Source organism: Pseudophryne corroboree, chromosome 5, assembly GCF_028390025.1.
Source record: "Pseudophryne corroboree isolate aPseCor3 chromosome 5, aPseCor3.hap2, whole genome shotgun sequence".
NCBI lineage: Eukaryota > Metazoa > Chordata > Amphibia > Anura > Myobatrachidae > Pseudophryne > Pseudophryne corroboree.
The window spans coordinates 733,855,952-733,875,474 of record NC_086448.1 but is presented as its reverse complement, the minus strand read 5'-3'; the positions used below and the strand labels follow the sequence as shown (position 1 = coordinate 733,875,474).

Here is a 19,523-nt window from a genome sequence, read left to right as displayed (position 1 = left end):
GGCTAACTTGAATAGGTCATCTAACTCGGCAGAATCAGGGAAAGTGACATTTTTTTTGTGTAAAGAAAAACATGGCTTGTTTTGTGTAAAGAAAAACGACTGCTGTGATGCAGCGTCCTCTAGAGGGTGCTTTAACACGCCCCGTTTAGCCAAAATTAGCGGTTCAATACCCTGAGTAGAATCTGAATCCCCACTAATGGGATCGAAGTCCTCCCCATCCTCCTGTACATCCTCATCTGTATCAGAGAGCAGAGCACGTAGACTACGCTTTTGTGGACCTGCATGAGAGAGGGGGGGATGTGTAACATCTGCCCTAGCAGCGAAGTCTGCAACAGCTTGTTGTAGTAGCTGAGTTTTCTGCACATTAGCATTGAGCTGGGATGACATATCAGACATCATAGTTTTAAGAGACCCTAGCCAGTGGGGCTCTGGACCCTCTCCCCCAGCCCCTTCACTGATTTGTGAAGATTGGCTGCATTGTTCACAAAAAACAGAATCATATGACAATGGAGAGAATTTAGTGTGGCATACACTGCATAGTTTGTGTTTACCCATGTTTCACAGTAAGCACAATGACATACACATACAAACAGACAGTAATACTTTGCAAGCCTGCCCTTACTGTATGTGAGAGGAGACAGAGAGAGAGACCAGCACACCCCTAGCTGCACTGTCCCAATGAGGTTGACAGCTAAGTATAACACAGCAAATGCTAGTAAATTCTGTCCTGTAGAGGACACAGACCGTGCACAATAGCAGGTCTCCCCCTTGCTACACCCTGTATCAGAATTCGAGCGTGTCTTGTGAGGCAGGAAGCGCTGTATGTGCTGTCCATGGCTGCATTAAGCAGAGGAAGGCGTCAAAATGCCCCTGGTCCTGCTCTGAGTTAGCTCCGGCCCCTCCAATGGCGCCGGAGCTATAATGATTTTTATACTGGCAAAGTCTTCTGTGTGGCTTAAAAACGTTGCACAAGTGCTAGTTCAAGCTAATATAAGCCAGTCTGCAAGGGGGGCTCTAGCGGGACCCCCCCAAGGAGGGTCCCGTATGCCGCACCCGTGTTCAGCCGCACTTTTAACCGGGGGACCTCCCTAGCGGGGCCCCTGGTTTGTACTCACCACAGACGTCACCTTCAGCCTAGTGTTAGGGGTGTGCAGCGTGCTGCAATTGTGACAGCCAAGGCGCAGTGCCCCGCTGAACAAACAACCTCTCAGGACGGTGGTCCTGCAGCGGCGAAGCGGGTCTGCACCTCGCAAGGCAGGTGACCGCCCCCCCCCCCAGCTTCCATGGTGCAGGTATGCTGTTGCCCAAACAGCATACCAAAAATAATAAAAGTTTAAAAGAAATTGAAGAAAACTCTCTGGAGCTGCAGAGATGTGCATCCTCTCCTGAGGGCACTTTTTTCTAAACTGCCTGTGGGAGGGGGCATAGAGGGGAGGAGCCAGCACACTCAGTGAAGAAATTTAAAGTGCACCGGCTCCTTTTGGACCCCGTCTTTACCCCATCGTACTAGATTTCCCCATTATCCCTTATGGATGCTAGAGAACTATTGTTTGGGGACTGAAGTGTAGAGTATGAAAGGTAAGTAAGTGTGGGGTATTAATATGGGGCTCTTTATCAAATGCGGGGATGATATGGGATATTATATGGGGCTCTTTATCAAATGCGGGGATGATATGGGATATTATATGGGGCTCTTTATCAAATGCGGGGATGATATGGGATATTATATGGGGCTCTTTATCAAATGCGGGGATGATATGGGATATTATTATATGGGGCTCTTTATCAAATGCGGGGATGATATGGGATATTATATGGGGCTCTTTATCAAATGCGGGGATGATATGTGTTTTAATATTATGGGACATATTTACAAATTATTGTGTTTTAGACACAATAATTAGAGCTTCTTATTACTGCAATAAAAATTAACATTTTCCCCGAATGTACTAAAAACTACATGCAGAGACAGGGGCTCCAAAATGAACTCATCCATTTGATGTGTAAAGAAGGGAAATAACTGCAAAAATAAGAATTTACTCACCGGTAATTCTATTTCTCGTAGTCCGTAGTGGATGCTGGGAACTCCGTAAGGACCATGGGGAATAGCGGGCTCCGAAGGAGGCTGGGCACTCTAGAAAGATCTTAGACTACCTGGTGTGCACTGGCTCCTCCCACTATGACCCTCCTCCAAGCCTCAGTTAGGTACTGTGCCCGGACGAGCGTACACAATAAGGAAGGATTTTGAATCCCGGGTAAGACTCATACCAGCCACACCAATCACACCGTACAACTCGTGATATGAAACACAGTTAACAGTATGAAACAATAGAGCCTCTCAACAGATGGCTCAACAATAACCCGATTTAGTTAACAATAACTATGTACAAGTATTGCAGATAAACCGCACTCGGGATGGGCGCCCAGCATCCACTACGGACTACGAGAAATAGAATTACCGGTGAGTAAATTCTTATTTTCTCTAACGTCCTAGTGGATGCTGGGAACTCCGTAAGGACCATGGGGATTATACCAAAGCTCCCAAACGGGCGGGAGAGTGCGGATGACTCTGCAGCACCGAATGAGAGAACTCCAGGTCCTCCTCAGCCAGGGTATCAAATTTGTAGAATTTTGCAAACGTGTTTGCCCCTGACCAAGTAGCTGCTCGGCAAAGTTGTAAAGCCGAGACCCCTCGGGCAGCCGCCCAAGATGAGCCCACCTTCCTTGTGGAATGGGCATTGACAGATTTTGGCTGTGGCAGGCCTGCCACAGTATGTGCAAGCTGAATTGTACTACAAATCCAACGAGCAATAGTCTGCTTAGAAGCAGGAACACCCAGCTTGTTGGGTGCATACAGGATAAACAGCGAGTCAGATTTTCTGACTCCAGCCGTCCTGGAAACATATATTTTCAGGGCCCTGACAACGTCTAGCAACTTGGAGTCCTCCAAATCCTTAGTAGCCGCAGGCACCACAATAGGCTGGTTCAGGTGAAACGCTGACACCACCTTAGGGAGAAACTGGGGACGAGTCCTCAATTCTGCCCTATCCATATGGAAAATCAGATAAGGGCTTTTACATGATAAAGCTGCCAACTCTGACACTCGCCTGGCTGAAGCCAAGGCCAATAACATGACCACTTTCCACGTGAGATATTTCAGATCCACGGTTTTTAGTGGCTCAAACCAATGTGATTTTAAGAAACTCAACATCACGTTGAGATCCCAAGGTGCCACAGGAGGCACAAATGGGGGCTGAATATGCAGCACTCCTTTCACAAATGTCTGAACTTCAGGTACTGAAGCTAGTTCTTTTTGAAAGAAAATCGACAGAGCCGAGATCTGTACCTTAATGGAGCCCAGTTTTAGGCCCATATTCACTCCTGCTTGCAGGAAATGCAGAAATCGACCTAGTTGAAATTCCTCTGTTGGGGCCTTTTTGGCCTCGCACCATGCAACATATTTCCGCCATATGCGGTGATAATGCTTTGCCGTAACATCTTTCCTGGCTTTAATAAGCATAGGAATGACTTCCTCCGGAATGCCCTTTTCCTTCAGGATCCGGCGTTCAACCGCCATGCCGTCAAACGCAGCCGCGGTAAGTCTTGGAACAGACAGGGGCCTTGCTGCAGCAGGTCCTGTCTGAGCGGCAGAGACCACGGGTCCTCTGAGATCATCTCTTGAAGTTCTGGGTACCACGCTCTTCTCGGCCAATCCGGAACCACGAGAATTGTGTTTACTCCTCGCTTTCTTATTATTCTCAATACCTTTGGTATGAGAGGTAGAGGAGGGAACACATAAACTGACCGGTACACCCACGGTGTCACTAGAGCGTCCACAACTATCGCCTGAGGGTCTCTTGACCTGGCGCAATACTTCTCTAGTTTTTTGTTTAGGCGGGACGCCATCATGTCCACCTGTGGACGACCCCAATGATTTACAATCATTTGGAAGACTTCTGGATGAAGTCCCCACTCTCCCGGGTGGAGGTCGTGCCTGCTGAGAAAGTCTGCTTCCCAGTTGTCCACTCCCGGGATGAACACTGCTGACAGTGCTAGTACATGATTCTCCGCCCATCGGAGAATTTTTGTGGCTTCTGCCATCGCCGTCCTGCTTCTTGTGCCGCCCTGTCGATTCACATGGGCGACTGCCGTGATGTTGTCTGACTGGATCAGCACCGGCTGGTGTAGGAGCAGGGATTTTGCTTGACTTAGGGCATTGTAAATGGCCCTTAGTTCCAGAATATTTATGTGAAGGGCAGTCTCCTGACTTGACCATAGTCCTTGGAAATTTCTTCCCTTTGTGACTGCCCCCCAGCCTCGTAGGCTGGCATCCGTGGTCACCAGGACCCAGTCCTGTATGCCGAATCTGCGGCCCTCCAGAAGATGAGCACTGTGCAGCCACCACAGAAGAGACACCCTGGTTCGTGGAGACAGGGTTATTAAACGATGCATCTGAAGATGCGATCCGGACCACTTGTCCAACAGGTCCCACTGAAAAATCCTGGCATGGAACCTGCCGAATGGAATTGCTTCGTAAGAAGCTACCATCTTTCCCAGGACCCGCGTGCAGTGATGCACCGATACCTGTTTTGGTTTTAGGAGGTCTCTGACTAGAGAAGACAACTCCCTGGCTTTCTCCTCCGGGAGAAACACTTTTTTCTGGGCCGTGTCCAGAATCATTCCCAGGAACATTAGACGTGTCGTGGGGACCAGCTGTGACTTTGGGATATTCAGAATCCAGCCGTGCTGGCTCAGCACTTCCTGAGATAGTGCTACTCCCACTAACAACTGTTCCTTGGATCGTGCCTTTATTAGGAGATCGTCCAAGTATGGGATAATTAAAACTCCCTTTTTTCGAAGGAGTATCATCATTTCCGCCATAACCTTGGTAAATACCCTCGGTGCCGTGGAGAGTCCAAACGGCAGCGTCTGGAATTGGTAATGGCAGTCCTGTACCACAAATCTGAGGTACTCCTGGTGAGAATTGTAAATGGGGACATGCAGGTAAGCATCCTTGATGTCCAGGGATACCATGTAATCCCCCTCGTCCAGGCTTGCAATAACCGCCCTGAGCGATTCCATCTTGAACTTGAATTTTTTTATGTATGTGTTCAAGGATTTCAAATTTAAAATGGGTCTCACCGAACCGTCCGGTTTCGGCACCACAAATAGTGTGGAATAGTAACCCCGGCCTTGTTGAAGTAGGGGTACCTTGATTATCACCTGCTGGGAATACAGCTTGTGAATCGCTGCTAGCACCGCCTCCCTGTCTGAGGGAGCAATCGGCAAGGCGGATTTTAGGAAACGGCGGGGTGGAGTCGCCTCGAATTCCAGCCTGTATCCCTGAGATACTATTTGAAGGACCCAGGGATCCACCTGTGAGCGGGCCCACTGATCGCTGAAATTCCTGAGGCGGGCCCCCACCGTACCTGGCTCCGCCTGTGAAGCCCCACCGTCATGCGGCGGACTTGGAAGAGGAAGCGGGGGAGGACTTTTGTTCCTGGGAACCTGCTGTTTGCTGCAGCCTTTTTCCCCTGCCTCTGCCTCTTGACAGAAAAGACCCTCCTTTTCCCCGCTTGTTTTTCTGGGACCGAAAGGACTGAACCTGATAAAATGGCGCCTTCTTAGGCTGTGAGGGGACATGGGGTAAAAATGCTGACTTCCCAGACGTTGCTGTGGAAACTAGGTCGGAGAGACCATCCCCAAATAATTCCTCCCCCTTATAAGGCAAGACTTCCATGTGCCTTTTGGAATCTGCATCTCCAGTCCACTGGCGAGTCCATAAGCATCTCCTAGCAGAGATAGATAATGCACTTATTTTAGATGCCAGCCGGCAGATTTCCCTCTGTGCATCTCTCATGTATAAGACTGAGTCTTTTATATGGTCAATTGTTAGCAGGATCGTGTCTCTGTCTAACGTGTCAATATTTTCTGACAGTTTATCTGACCACGCAGCGGCAGCACTGCACATCCATGCTGACGCAATAGCTGGTCTGAGTATAATGCCTGAGTGTGTATATACAGACTTCAGGATCGCCTCCTGCTTTCTATCAGCAGGTTCCTTAAGGGCGGCCATATCCTGGGACGGTAGTGCCACCTTTTTAGACAAACGTGTGAGCGCTTTATCCACCCTCGGGGGTGTTTCCCAACGTAACCTATCCTCTGGCGGGAAAGGGAACGCCATTAGTAGCTTCTTAGGAATTACCAATTTCTTATCAGGGGAAGCCCACGCTTCTTCACACACTTCATTTAATTCATCTGACAGGGGAAAAACTACAGGTAGTTTTTTCTCCCCAAACATAATACCCTTTTTTGTGGTACCTGGATGTAAATCAGAAATATTTAACACCTCTTTCATTGCCTCAATCATGCAGTGAATGGCCTTAACGGGCATTAAATTTGACTCATCGTCGTCGACACTGGTGTCAGTATCCGTGTCGACATCTACTTGTGCCACCTGAGATAACGGGCGTTTCAGAGCCCCTGATGACTTTTGAGACACCTGGACAGGCACGAGCTGAAGACTCGGCTGTCCCACAGTCGGCATGTCGTCAAATTTTTTATGTAAGGAGTCTATACGTGCACTCATTTCCTGCCATAATACCATCCACTCAGGTGTCTGACCCCCAGGGGGTGACATCCCTGCTAAAGGCATCTGCTCCCCCTCCACATCATTATCCTCCTCAAACATGTCGACACAGCCGTACCGACACACTCCACACACACAGGGAATGCTCAAATAGAGGACAGGACCCACAAAAGCCCTTTGGGGGGACAGAGTAAGAGTATGCCAGCACACACCAGAGCGCTATATATATACAGGGACTAACTGAGTTATGTCCCTAATAGCTGCTTTTTATATAATATACTGTATACAGTGCCAATTTTAATGCCCCCCCTCTCTTTTCCCTCTTACTGTACTGTAGAATTGCAGGGAAGAGCCAGGGAGCTTCCTTCCAGCCGAGCTGTGAGGGAAAAATGGCGCCAGTGTGCTGAGGAGATAGGCTCCGCCCCTTTTTCGCGGCCTATTCTCCCGCTTTTTATGGGATTCTGGCAGGGGTATTTACCTCATATATAGCCCCAGGGGCTATATATTGAGGTATTTTAGCCAGCCAAGGTGTTTTTATTGCTGCCTCAGGGCGCCCCCCCCAGCGCCCTGCACCCTCAGTGACCGGAGTGTGAAGTGTGTATGAGGAGCAATGGCGCACAGCTGCAGTGCTGTGCGCTACCTTGGTGAAGACAGGATGTCTTCATGCCGCCGATTTTCCGGACCATCTTCTTGCTTCTGGCTCTGTAAGGGGGACGGCGGCGCGGCTCCGGGACCGAACATCAAGGGTGGGCCTGCGGTCGATCCCTCTGGAGCTAATGGTGTCCAGTAGCCTAAGAAGCCCAATCCGGCTGCAAGCAGGCGAGTTCGCTTCTTCTCCCCTTAGTCCCTCGCTGCAGTGAGCCTGTTGCCAGCAGGTCTCACTGAAAATAACAAATTCTAAGACTATAACTTTCTAAGAGCTCAGGAGAGCCCCTAGTGTGCATCCAACCTCGGCCGGGCACGAAATCTAACTGAGGCTTGGAGGAGGGTCATAGTGGGAGGAGCCAGTGCACACCAGGTAGTCTAAGATCTTTCTAGAGTGCCCAGCCTCCTTCGGAGCCCGCTATTCCCCATGGTCCTTACGGAGTTCCCAGCATCCACTAGGACGTTAGAGAAAGCAATCATTTCCCTTCTCTATCAGAAGCTGGGCTTTTCTGCGCATGTCTCCTGGTGACGGTCGCGAAGGCTACAGCGGCTAATGCCATCAGATGGTGTTAGCTGCCAGGGAATCTGACTGCTCAACAGCCCCCGTAGAAAGTTGGGGGCTGCGGTTGCTGTTAGAAAATGGAGGGACCGCTGCAGACCCCGCTCATTGTTAAATACACAGTCGATACACTTTGTATGGACGGGAGAAAGCAGCCGAGTGCTTCCCTCTACAGTTATACCCCTTTTCCACCTACGAGCACGGGTCGCAGCCGGGAGCCTGACACGGGAGCTGCCCCCTGCTGCGACCCGTGCTCGGCCCCTTTCCTATCAGCAGTCACAACCCGGCATATGCCGGGTTGGTGACGCTTCTAGTGACGCGGCAGGGGCGGCGCAGGGAGATCACATGATCTCCCAGCGCCGCCCTTCCATACAGTGTAAACGGGAGCCGTGTCGCATCGACACGACTCCCGTTTACACTACAACCCTACCCGGATCATTCCCATGTCCTACCCAGGTAGATAGCCGGGAAGGATTCACGGGTCACTTGATCCGGGTTTACCCTTTTCCACTTGCAAAAAACACAGGTAAATGCGCGCCCCCGTGCATTTACCCGTGTTTTTTGAGCTAGTGGAAAAGGGGTATAAGTCACACTGCGGTATCTGCTTTCATAGGTACCAGAAAGGTGCTTAAGAACCTTGTAGCATTAAAAGAGAGCTCAAGTGGTAATCAGCATCTAGCTGCATTCAGCCCCCATCACCAGACAGAGACCTGCCTTTGAGTAAAGGTAGGTCAAGGATTTCTTATTATCCCATCATTTGGGGAGGAATTCAGTGTATTCAGTAAAATGCAAACCTGTTGCTACCATGTTGTAGGTAAAATACAGTACAAGCCCTTGTATGCCTGGTATGTTGGGGCTTATAGCTCTACAACTACTGGAGCATGCTGACAGTGGGTGAAAGTGAAGTCTGCTTTTGAAACACTTACCGTATGGGCTTATTCAATTAGCTGTGAGGTTTACCCCATGGCTAATTATAGGGTAATTTCTGCAAGGCGCAGTGAAAAGCTATTCAATTAAATAGCCTTTACCCCACAAGGTAGCTCACTGATTCCACATAAACTGTGAAAGCAATGAGGTTTCCCCCCCATGATTGTGCCTATTTCTTATGGACTCGGGGAATAGGCGCCCTTGCATATGACTCCCCGCTAAGTGAATCATGCTGCCTCCTGTAATATGCCCCTTAGTATGCCTGAGGGGGGCAGGGGGCAGCAGGGAATTCATTTTAATCTGTAACTTGATTGTCTTTTGCAATAAAATCCCACTTCTGCGGGGGGGGGGCGGACTGACATGCGGGGCGGACTAGCCCTGTGCTGCACGTCCCCCCGCATGTCAGTGTGAATGATCGTAGCTGTGCTAAATTTAGCACAGCTGCGGTCAACTCGGAATGACCCCCATAGCCTTTCTTGGATAACAGATTCTTATACGTATAAAACTAATTCAATAACTTTGCCCTCTCAGAATACACTTACATAGTTTATGCATTTTTAACGGCAGGCTTCTGCCACAGACATACCTGTACATATCGTGTTTAACACTTCCTCTACTGTTTTTAATGTTCGGTTCATATACCTCAGGGGGCATGTAGATAATAGTTCCCCCTGGTGTTTTGTGATCACTGAGAGATTGTGACAACATGCGCCATTTTGAAAGGCCAAAATCAGCGATCTGAAATAGAAAAATGCTTCTCAATTTCCATCAACACACAAATAGAATCTTCATTATTGGACAGCTTTATTGCTAGAACAAAGAATCAGAGCATACCTACTTGATGCCAGCAAGTGGGTTTCCCAGTGACATCTGTGGAAAGACAGCGCTGCACAGTGAAAGCAATGCCTCAGTGCCAGACCTTTTTATTATGTGCGCTATACACATGTCTTCTACTTTTTATTTTTTCAGCTTTTTCTTTGAGAGTAACAGGGAGTTAGACCTTACAAACAATATGGGAGGGGCTGTGATTGGGGACCTCACTCAGTGCATGTCGTGCAAGATGTATGCACACCTGGAGCTACCGGCCCAGTGTGATTACATCTGCACGAGGTGTGTGCGAACTGTTGCCCTGGAAGCCCAGGTAACTGATCTAGAGCAAACTGTTACGCGACTGAGGGAGATTCACAATCTTGAGCGTAGTTTAGACAGAACGGTGGAGGAGTTGCGGGAGGGGTCACTGGTAGAAGAGGATGATGATCAGGTAGCCAGTTGGGTCACAGTTAGAAGGAAGAAAAAGAGGGGGAGGCTCGACATCTCCGAACTATCAAACCCGAACAAATTTGCCCGATTGGACGAGGAATCGGAGGATGATAGTGAAGAAATGACGGTGCCGGAGGAGACTGCTCCCTCTAGCATCCAGAGGAGCGGTCCCTCTGGCGCGGTTGGGATACAAGAAAGAGAGGTACCTAGTCAGATGGTGGTGGTAAGGGATTCTATCATCAGGAAGGCAGATAGGGCAATCTGCTACCGGGACCGTGATCGCCGTACAGTCTGTTGTCTCCCGGGTGCTCGGGTACGGCACATCGCGGACCGGGTAGATAGATTGTTGGGAGGGGCTGGGAAAGACCCGGCGGTCTTGGTGCACGTTGGCACCAATGACAAAGTTAGCGGAAGGTGAGATGTCCTTAAGAAAGACTATAGGGACTTAGGAAAGAAACTGAAGGCAAGGACATCTAAGGTAATATTCTCGGAATTATTACCCATGCCACGTGCTAGTCCAGGGAGGCAGAGGGAGATTAGGGAGGTAAATGTGTGGCTTAGGGATTGGTGCAGGAAAGAGGGGTTTGTGTTCCTGGAACACTGGGCGGACTTCTCAGTCAGGCGCCATCTCTTTTGTCGTGACGGATTGCACCTGACTGAGGAGGGGGCAGCGGTGCTGGGGGGAAGGATGGTTAGAAGGTTGGAGGAGATTTTAAATTAGGAGCCTGGGGGGAGGGTTTAGCTAGAAACTACGGGTCATGCAGTGAGAATAGTGGGGATGGCGGTAGTAAACGAAATGGGGGAGAAGTTGGGGGGAGGGTAAGAGCAGGCGGTAAGGTTACTAACATGGGTACTAAAAGAGATTTTACCAAAGCACTAACCAATGACGATTACAGGTCATCATTGCTACATAAGGTGAAAGATGTCCCTAACGCAAGGGAAAATACTTATCTTAGTTGTATGTATGTAAACGCCAGAAGCATTACTGGTAAAAAGGGTGAACTAGAAATACTTGCAGCAAGCAAGGCATTACTGAAACTTGGTGGGATGAATCTCATGATTGGACAGTCAATCTAGAGGGCTATACACTGTTTAGGAGAGACAGACTAAATAAAAAGGGTGGAGGGGTGTGTCTTTACGTAAAGCCGTTTTTAAAACCTGATATACGGGAAGATATTCAGGAGGGGACTGTAGACACTGTCGAGACATTATGGGTAGAAATTGCATGCGGGGAAAAAGGAATAAAAAAGTTAGTATTGGGTGTATGCTATAGGCCGCCTGGTATCAACGCATCTGATGAGGAATTGTTACTAAAGCAAATTGAAAGAGCAGCAGGAGTAGGAGACATAGTAGTGATGGGAGATTTTAACTATCCAGAGATAAACTGGAAAAACGATTCATGTGATACTGCTAGGGGCAATATGTTTTTAAACACACTTAATGATAACTACTTAGTCCAACTAATTGAGGAACCAACTAGGTACAATGCAATCTTAGACCTGGTATTAATTAACAAACAATGGGGATTTGGTATCAGGTATTAAAGTAGGAGAACCCATAGGAAACAGCGACCACAATATGGTCACATTCAATATTAGTTTCCATAAACAGCCCTATACTGGCTCAACTAGGACTCTAAACTTTAGCAAAGCAAATTTTGAAAAGATGAGGGTATTTTTCAGGGATATTGAATGGGAAGGTTTGTTTTTAGGAAAAAATACTACGGAGAAATGGGAGGTACTAAAATTCCTGCTAGCTAAAAATACACTCAAATTTATTCCTATGAGCAGCAAAAAAAGGAATAAAAATCATAAACCGATGTGGCTTAACAAAAAGATTAAGGAACTTATGGGCAAGAAAAGGCGAGCATTTAAAAAATACAAATCTGACGAGGAAGCAGAGTCATTTCAGCACTATAAGGAATGTAACAAAATTTGCAAAAAGGAAATAAGAGCGGCTAAAGTAGAAACTGAAAAACTAGTAGCAAAGGAAAGCAAAGCGAATCCCAAAAAATTCTTTAAATACATTAATAGCAAGAGATTAAAGAAGGAGAGTATAGGCCCTTTAAAAGACAAGTTGGGAGTCTTAAGCAAAAATGATAATGACATAGCGGACACACTAAATGAGTTTTTTTCAACAGTATTCACTAGAGAGGACCCAATTCAGGGACTGACACACAATCTCAATAATGAGAATATCCCACTGATAGGTACTTATTAAAGCGAGGAAGTAGTCTGTGACCGATTAAAACATTTAAAGATTAATAAATCACCAGGGCCCGATGGTATTCACCCAAGGGTTCTAATGGAGCTTCACTCTGAACTGGCAAAACCGCTATCTTTGATCTTTAAGGATTCAGTTATATCAGGTATGGTTCCCAAAGACTGGCGTATAGCGGAAGTAGTGCCTATATTCAAAAAGGGAAGTAAAGCTGAACCAGGTAATTATAGACCAGTTAGTCTTACATCTATAGTGGGGAAAGTATTGGAAGGTATTCTAAGAGATAGTATTCAGAAGTTCCTTGAAGTCAATAAGGTCATTAAAAGGAATCAACATGGGTTTATGAAGGACAGATCCTGTCAAACCAACTTACTTGGCTTTTATGAAACAGTAAGCGCAAACCTAGATCAGGGTAAAGACGTGGATGTAATCTTTTTAGACTTTGCCAAAGCGTTCGATACTGTACCACAAATGAGACTTATCTACAAGCTATAAGAATCAGGGCTAGGAAGCACAATATGCACTTGGGTCAAAAACTGGTTAGATAATAGGGAGCAGCGCGTTGTGGTTAATGGATCTTTTTCAACTTGGACTGAAGTGCTAAGTGGTGTGCCGCAAGGCTCAGTATTAGGACCGCTATTGTTCAATATTTTCATTAACGACCTAACAGAAGGTCTAGAGAGCATGGTGTCAATTTTTGCAGATGATACCAAATTGTGTAAGGCTATAAATACAGAGGAGGATGCCGAGTCTCTTCAGAGCGACTTAGTTAAATTAGAAGCATGGGCAGCCAAATGGAGAATGCGCTTCAACACAGACAAGTGTAAGGTAATGCACTGTGGTAACAAGAAAAAAAATTACAACTACCTACTAAATGGGGCAAAATTAGGGGATTCTGTACTGGAAAAGGACTTAGGTGTCCTCATAGATAGCAAGCTAAGCAGTAGTACCCAAAGTAGGACTGCAGCAAAGAAGGCTAATAAGATATTAGCATGCATAAAATGGGGTATTGATGCTAGGGACGAGAGTATTATACTCCCGTTATATAAATCACTAGTGAGGCCACACCTTGAATACTGTGTACAATTCTGGGCACTGTACTACAAAAAGGATATCCTGGAGCTAGAAAAGGTACATAGGAGGGCGACCAAACTAATTAAGGGCATGGAGACGATGGAATACAAGGAAAGGCTTGAAAGACTAGGCATGTTTACATTGGAAAAGCGGAGACTAAAAGGGGATATGATCAACATCTACAAATATATAAGGGGACAATACACAGAGCTTGCGCGGGACCTGTTTTTGGTTAGATAAACACAGAGGACTCGTGGACACTCGCTCAGGTTAGAGGAGAGGAGATTCCGCACAATACGTCGTAAAGGCTTTTTCACGGTAAGGACAATACATGTTTGGAATTCCCTGCCCGAGGGAGTTGTAATGGCGGAATATGTCAACACCTTTAAGAATGGGTTAGATAAATTCCTAATGGATAAGGATATCCAGGGGTATGGTGCATAGTCATGCATTATAGTTACTATAAATAGGGATAAAATGCAACGGCTGACAGCAGCATCAGTCAGAAATTTTAGTCAAATCATCATGCATAGGAGACCACAAATAGGTTGAACTCGATGGACAATTGTCTTTTTTCAACCTCAGATACTATGTTACTATGTTACTATCTTGCCAAACATTACAGGGAAGATGGCGCCGTTTAGGATGGGGTACCCAATTGCTGGAGAGGTAGGATGCAGAGAGGTGGGGGACTGCTGCTCAGAAGAAAGGGACTCGCTTTAAAATGTCCACACAAACGCTAATACGCAATGAACTTTATAATGAATAAAACAGTGATAAAAGTAATTTAGGGGCCCATTTATCAACGAGTGATAAAACTCACTGTGAATGATAAAACTCATTGTGTTTGATAAAAGCTGCTGTAGACAATCAGCTCCCAACTGTCATGTGTTAAGCTCCTAATTGTCATGTGTTTGAAAAATGACTATTGGGAGCTGATTGCCTGTAGCACCATTTAACAAGTTTTATCACTCACAGTGAGTTTTATCACTCGTTAATATGTGGGCCCCATAATCCTTATTAGGACTTAGGGGAGATATATAAATCCTTGGAGAGAGATAAAGGGGTCTATTTACTAAGCTTTGGATAGAGATAAAGTGGAAAGAGATAAAGTGCCAGCCAATCAGCTCTTAACTGCCATGTTAAAGGCTGCGTTTGAAAAATGGCAGTTAGCTGATTGACTGGTACTTTATCTCTCTCCATTTTATCTCTTTGCAAGGGTTAGTACATGTGCCCCAAAGTACAAACCAACTGGCTCTTAACTGTCATTTTACAGAATGTATTTAAAAAATGACAGTTAACAGCTGATTGGTTGGTACTTTCTCGCCATGGTTTGATACATCTCCTCCTCAGACTCGTGACCAGTTGTTTGGCTGCGCTAACAATTAGTTTAAAACTGCTCATGCATGCAAAATTTGGCCTGATTTGCATCTTGTTCTGGTCACTCCTGTTTTGTTTTTATATGAGCAGTAATCACTCTAAAATACAGCAGCTTGAGGACATGACATTGTTGCAGGAGATAGGTTTGATATTATGAAGGCAGGGCATGATATTATGTAGACAAATACGTAAATAGCACAAAATAATAATATTTGAAGTGTTTATTTAGTGAAGGAATTATAAAAATGAAAAGCAAAAACCAGTTCAGTGAATTCCCATCTCATGGAGGATTATGGTGCAGTTATACACTTACCTTAGCGTGGAATTCGTTGTCTAGCAAAATATTTGGCGTTTTCAAGTCATGATGCAGCAATGGCGGGGTCATATTATGTAGAAAATTTACCCCTAAAGCAATCTCATATAGAATACGAAACCTTAAAGGCCACACAATCTCTGGCAAAGGGTTGTCCTAAAACAACAGTAATATAAAATAATATCATCAATACAGCGGACACAACGTTTACCTCTCTACACTTGTGTATTAGCAAGCTGCTATAACCTACCTTGTTCAATTGGCAAATGACTGGCACTATAGGCAATGTGGACACACATGTCAGTGACAAGATTGGACACAGTGGGCCTTATTCTGAGATGGAAGTAAAGCAAAAACTGCACCTTGCTAGAACCATGTTGCACTGCAGGTGGGGCAGATGTAACATGTGCAGAGACATTTAGATTTGGGAGAGGCGTGTCCAAACTTAAATCTAAAATGTAGTGTAAAAATAAAACAGCCCAGCATTTGTGGGATGCATGCAAAATCAGACAGTATTTACACCACATGCAAAAACAAAAAATATATATATTTGCACCCCTTGCATTGCAACATGGTTTGACTATGGGCCTAATTCAGAGTTGATCATAGCAGCAAATTTGTTAGCAGTTGGGCAAAACCAGGGCCTTCATTCCGAGTTGATCCCACGTAGCAACTTTTTGTTGTTCGTGCGATCAACTTGATGCCGCTTATGGGGGAGTGTATTTTAGCATAGCAGGGCTGCGATCGCATGCTATGCTAAAAAGTTTCCTGCAAAACAAGACCAGGGTCAGACTTACTTACCCTGTGCGACGGATCCAGCGACAAAGGTCCTGGGACTGACGTCAGACATCCGCCCTCCAAATGCCTGGACACACCTGCGTTCGGATCTCCACGTCCGGAAAACGGTGAGTATCCGCCCTGGAACGTCTCCCGCTGTCAATCTTCTTGCGATTGCGTTAGCTATCACTTTCCTCTCTTTTCTGGTCGTTGCCTGGCGACGGTTGTCACTGGGCAATGACGCGCGTGTGCATTGCGGGCGATGCGCATGCGCAGTGCTGACCCGTTCGCACCGCAGCGAAGAACCGCTGCGTGAGAACGGGTAGGAATGACCCCCCATGTGCACTGCAGGTGTGGCAGATATAACATTTGCAGGGAGAATTAGATTTGAGTGGGTTATTTTGTTTCTGTGCAGGGTAAATACTGGCTGCTTTATTTTTACACTGCAATTAAGATTTCAGTTTGAACACCCCCCACCCAAATCTAACTCTCTCTGCACATGTTATACTTACCCCCCCCCCCCCCCCCCTGCAGTGCACATGGGGGGTCATTCCAAGTTGATCGCACGGTAGCAGTTTTTAGCTGCCGTGCAAACGAATTGTCACCGCCCACTGGTGAGTGTATTTTTTCTTTGTAGAAGTGCGAACGCTTGTGCAGCAGAGCGCCTGTAAAATCTTTTTGTGCAAAACAAGACCAGCTCTGTAGTTACTCTTCGTGTGCATTGATTCTAACGACGGAGGGACGGATTTTGACGTCACACACCCGCCCAGCGAACGCCCAGCCACGCCTGCGTTTTTTTTGCCACGCCTGCGTTTTTCCAAACACTCCCTGAAAACGGTCAGTTGACACCCAGAAATGCCCACTTTCTGTCAATCTCATTGCGGCCGGCTGTGTGACTGGAATCGTTGCTAGAACCAGTGCAAAACCACAATGGACTTTGTACCTGTACGACGCGCATGCGCATTGCGGAGCATACGCATGCGCAGATTACCCATTTTTTTCACTTATCACTATGCAGCGAACAACGGCAGCTAGTGATCAAATCGGATGACCCCCATGGTTTTGCCCAACTGCTAACAAATTTGCTGCTGCGATCAACTCTAAATTAGGCCCTAAGGGGGTCATTCCGAGTTAATCACTAGCTGCGGTTGTTCGCAGCGCAGCGATCAGGCTAAAAATCGGCATTTCTGCGCATGCATATGCACCGCAATGCGCAGGCGCGTCATACGGGTACAATGAGCATTGTGGATTTGCACAGAGTGTAACGAACATTCCAGTCGCATGGCCGAACGCAGGAAGATTGACATGAAGTGGGCGTTTCTGGGTGTCAACTGACCGTTTTCAGGGAGTGCTTAGAAAAACGCAGGCATGGCAGAAAAAACGCAGGCGTGGCTGGGCGTTCGCTGGGCGGGTGTGTGACGTCAAAAGCTGTCCTCAGTTGTTAGAATCAACGCACACGAAGAGTAACTACAGGGCTGGTCTTGTTTTGCACAAAATTATTTTGCAAGCGCTCTGCTGCACAAGCGTTCGAACTTCTGCAAAGCAAAAATACACTCCCCAGTGGGCGGCGACAATGCATTTACACGGCTGCTAAAAACTGCTAGCGAGCGATCAACTCGGAATGACCCCCTAAGTTCACAGTTACTTGTTCTTTATTGCTTTTACTAACACCTCAGAATCAGTAGGTCCTTCACTGATTAGAATGCCATACAGGACAGTATTCCACTTTGGGGTCAACTAATGACCTCCCACCCCAATAATAACTTTCTGTGATCAACCTGTTTTTTTTCTTTTACGCAGTTGAATACAAAGCAATGTTAATAATTTAAACCAGTGGTTCCAAAACTCGATCCTTAAGGTATCCTAGCAGTCCATGTTTTGAGGATTTCCATGGCTGAGGTATTAATGAAGTCACCACGGCCCAAGCATAGTTGTCATTAAAACCAGGGCCATTAGGTTGACTTGAGAACCTAGTTTGGGAACCTCTTATCTAAACCGATGCTTTTTGGAACCACATACACGGTTGAGTCATATTATTATGGCCCCCAACTAATAGCCTGAGTTAAGTGGGGTACACACCTAGAAATGAGTGCTGAGCGATCAATCACAGACCGCTCAGCACACATCTCTCCCCTGCTCAGCACTCAGATCGATGTGTGCTGAGCGAGGGAGGGGAAGGCGCTCACTTCACACAGTGCTGAAGTGAGCGACCTGCTAGATTGAGACTGCATGCAGGCCAATCTAGCACCGGCGATAGCCGCATCGCTATCGCTCCGGGCATACACATTGTGAGCTCTGTGCTTAACTTCTAAGCAATCTAGCCAGATTGCTTAGAAATTAAGCACGTATCTCTCCGTGTGTACCCCCCTTAACCGCCGTGTGCAGCACGGACAGCAGCTAGACGGACTGGGAGCGACTCAATAAGGTGTTGGTAGCTTGGCACAGGTACATTTTGACAGGTGAGCTCCACTGTAGCACGTCGGTCGATCTTCACGCACCGTTGTAGTCGACAATCATCTATCACATTAATGGCACCTGGTGCCCTGCAGTTTTTACGGCTACTATTCACAATGGTGCCATTTGTACAGTCACGATACACTTTCACCACAGCAGCACGCGAACAGTTCACAAACTGCGCTGTCTCAGAAATACTGGCACCCTTGGCCCGAAAGCCGATAATCAACTCGGATTTTTGCAACTCGGATAAATTGCCTCTTTTACCCAAAGACAGGAACGACTGACATGTGTGCAGATGGTCTATGGCACACCTTATATACCCACCAAGCCAGCAAGCCAGCGCACGACACATGACATACTTCACGGGCTACGCGCTGCCGGCATTAAATGTAGGAGGTATTCATAATATTGTGACTGTATTACCACAGTTTGCCTATTTGGTTGACATCAGGAACAAGGAAAATGTCTGGGGTGGATTTTCCCAGCAGAAGAAGAATCCAGTAAAGTAAAGGGCAACTGGGCAGACATTTTAACACTGACACAGATCTTAGTACTGTATTTTAATTTAGCCTTTACAGCCCGCCAACCAGGGTGAGGGGCTACCTGTGTGCTGTCATGGAGGACTTCAAAGAAAGCGTACCTATTTGTTTAGGGAACAAAATATGACAAATAGTTGGGTTGACTAACTAATATAATCTCTTTCATCATCCAAAACTAAAGTGTCAGGGTCCACCCTCCATTCTGCATAACTAAGCTAATTTGCATACTACAGTCACTGGCATTACAGGGATAATCTGTTTTTGCACAATCCCTGCTTTTTGGCTCACCCTCAACTAACATCATCAATAGGGACTCCTTCTACTGTTGCCTGGAAGGGACAGAAACCTTACTATGGACCATGGTCTGGGTATATGGATGGTGGGTGATCCTAAACACCAAGAGCTGACAACAACCTCCTTAAAGAAAATAAATAGCTAAGTAAACATTGCAGGAACACAATACAATATAAACATTGATACCGATAACTAATTAGCATGCATGTAATATATATACCTATGTATAAATGGAAACAATATTCTTACCTCATGCAGCAGTTGGCTTAATGATCCACTAGTCATATACTCTGTTACGATACCAAGATGAATCCCCTCATTACAAATTCCCAGAATCGGAAGAATATAGCTAAATCTGGCTTTGTGCAATATTTCTGCTTCTTTTAAAATCTTGTTTCTTTCTCTGCAGGAAAAACATCAAATAAAGGTCTTCACTATATATGCATGACAAAACTATTTGTTCCTTGTCCATTTTTGTGGCTGCAGTTC

The 19,523-nt window shown here is 46.4% G+C and overlaps 1 protein-coding gene across 2 annotated transcripts in view; it reads right to left on the bottom strand.

The window, feature by feature from the left end:
• RIPK2 (receptor interacting serine/threonine kinase 2) overlaps window positions 1-19,523 on the bottom strand; it is an 86,442-nt gene that overhangs the window by 48,061 nt on the left and 18,858 nt on the right. For both annotated transcript variants that reach the window (XM_063924069.1, XM_063924067.1), the window contains exons 2-4: window positions 19,284-19,437; window positions 14,968-15,123; window positions 9,307-9,458 (exon numbers count right to left, since the gene is read on the bottom strand). In XM_063924069.1, the coding sequence (XP_063780139.1) occupies window positions 9,307-9,458; window positions 14,968-15,123; window positions 19,284-19,437 (462 nt within the window). The remainder of the gene's footprint in view (window positions 1-9,306; window positions 9,459-14,967; window positions 15,124-19,283; window positions 19,438-19,523) is intronic.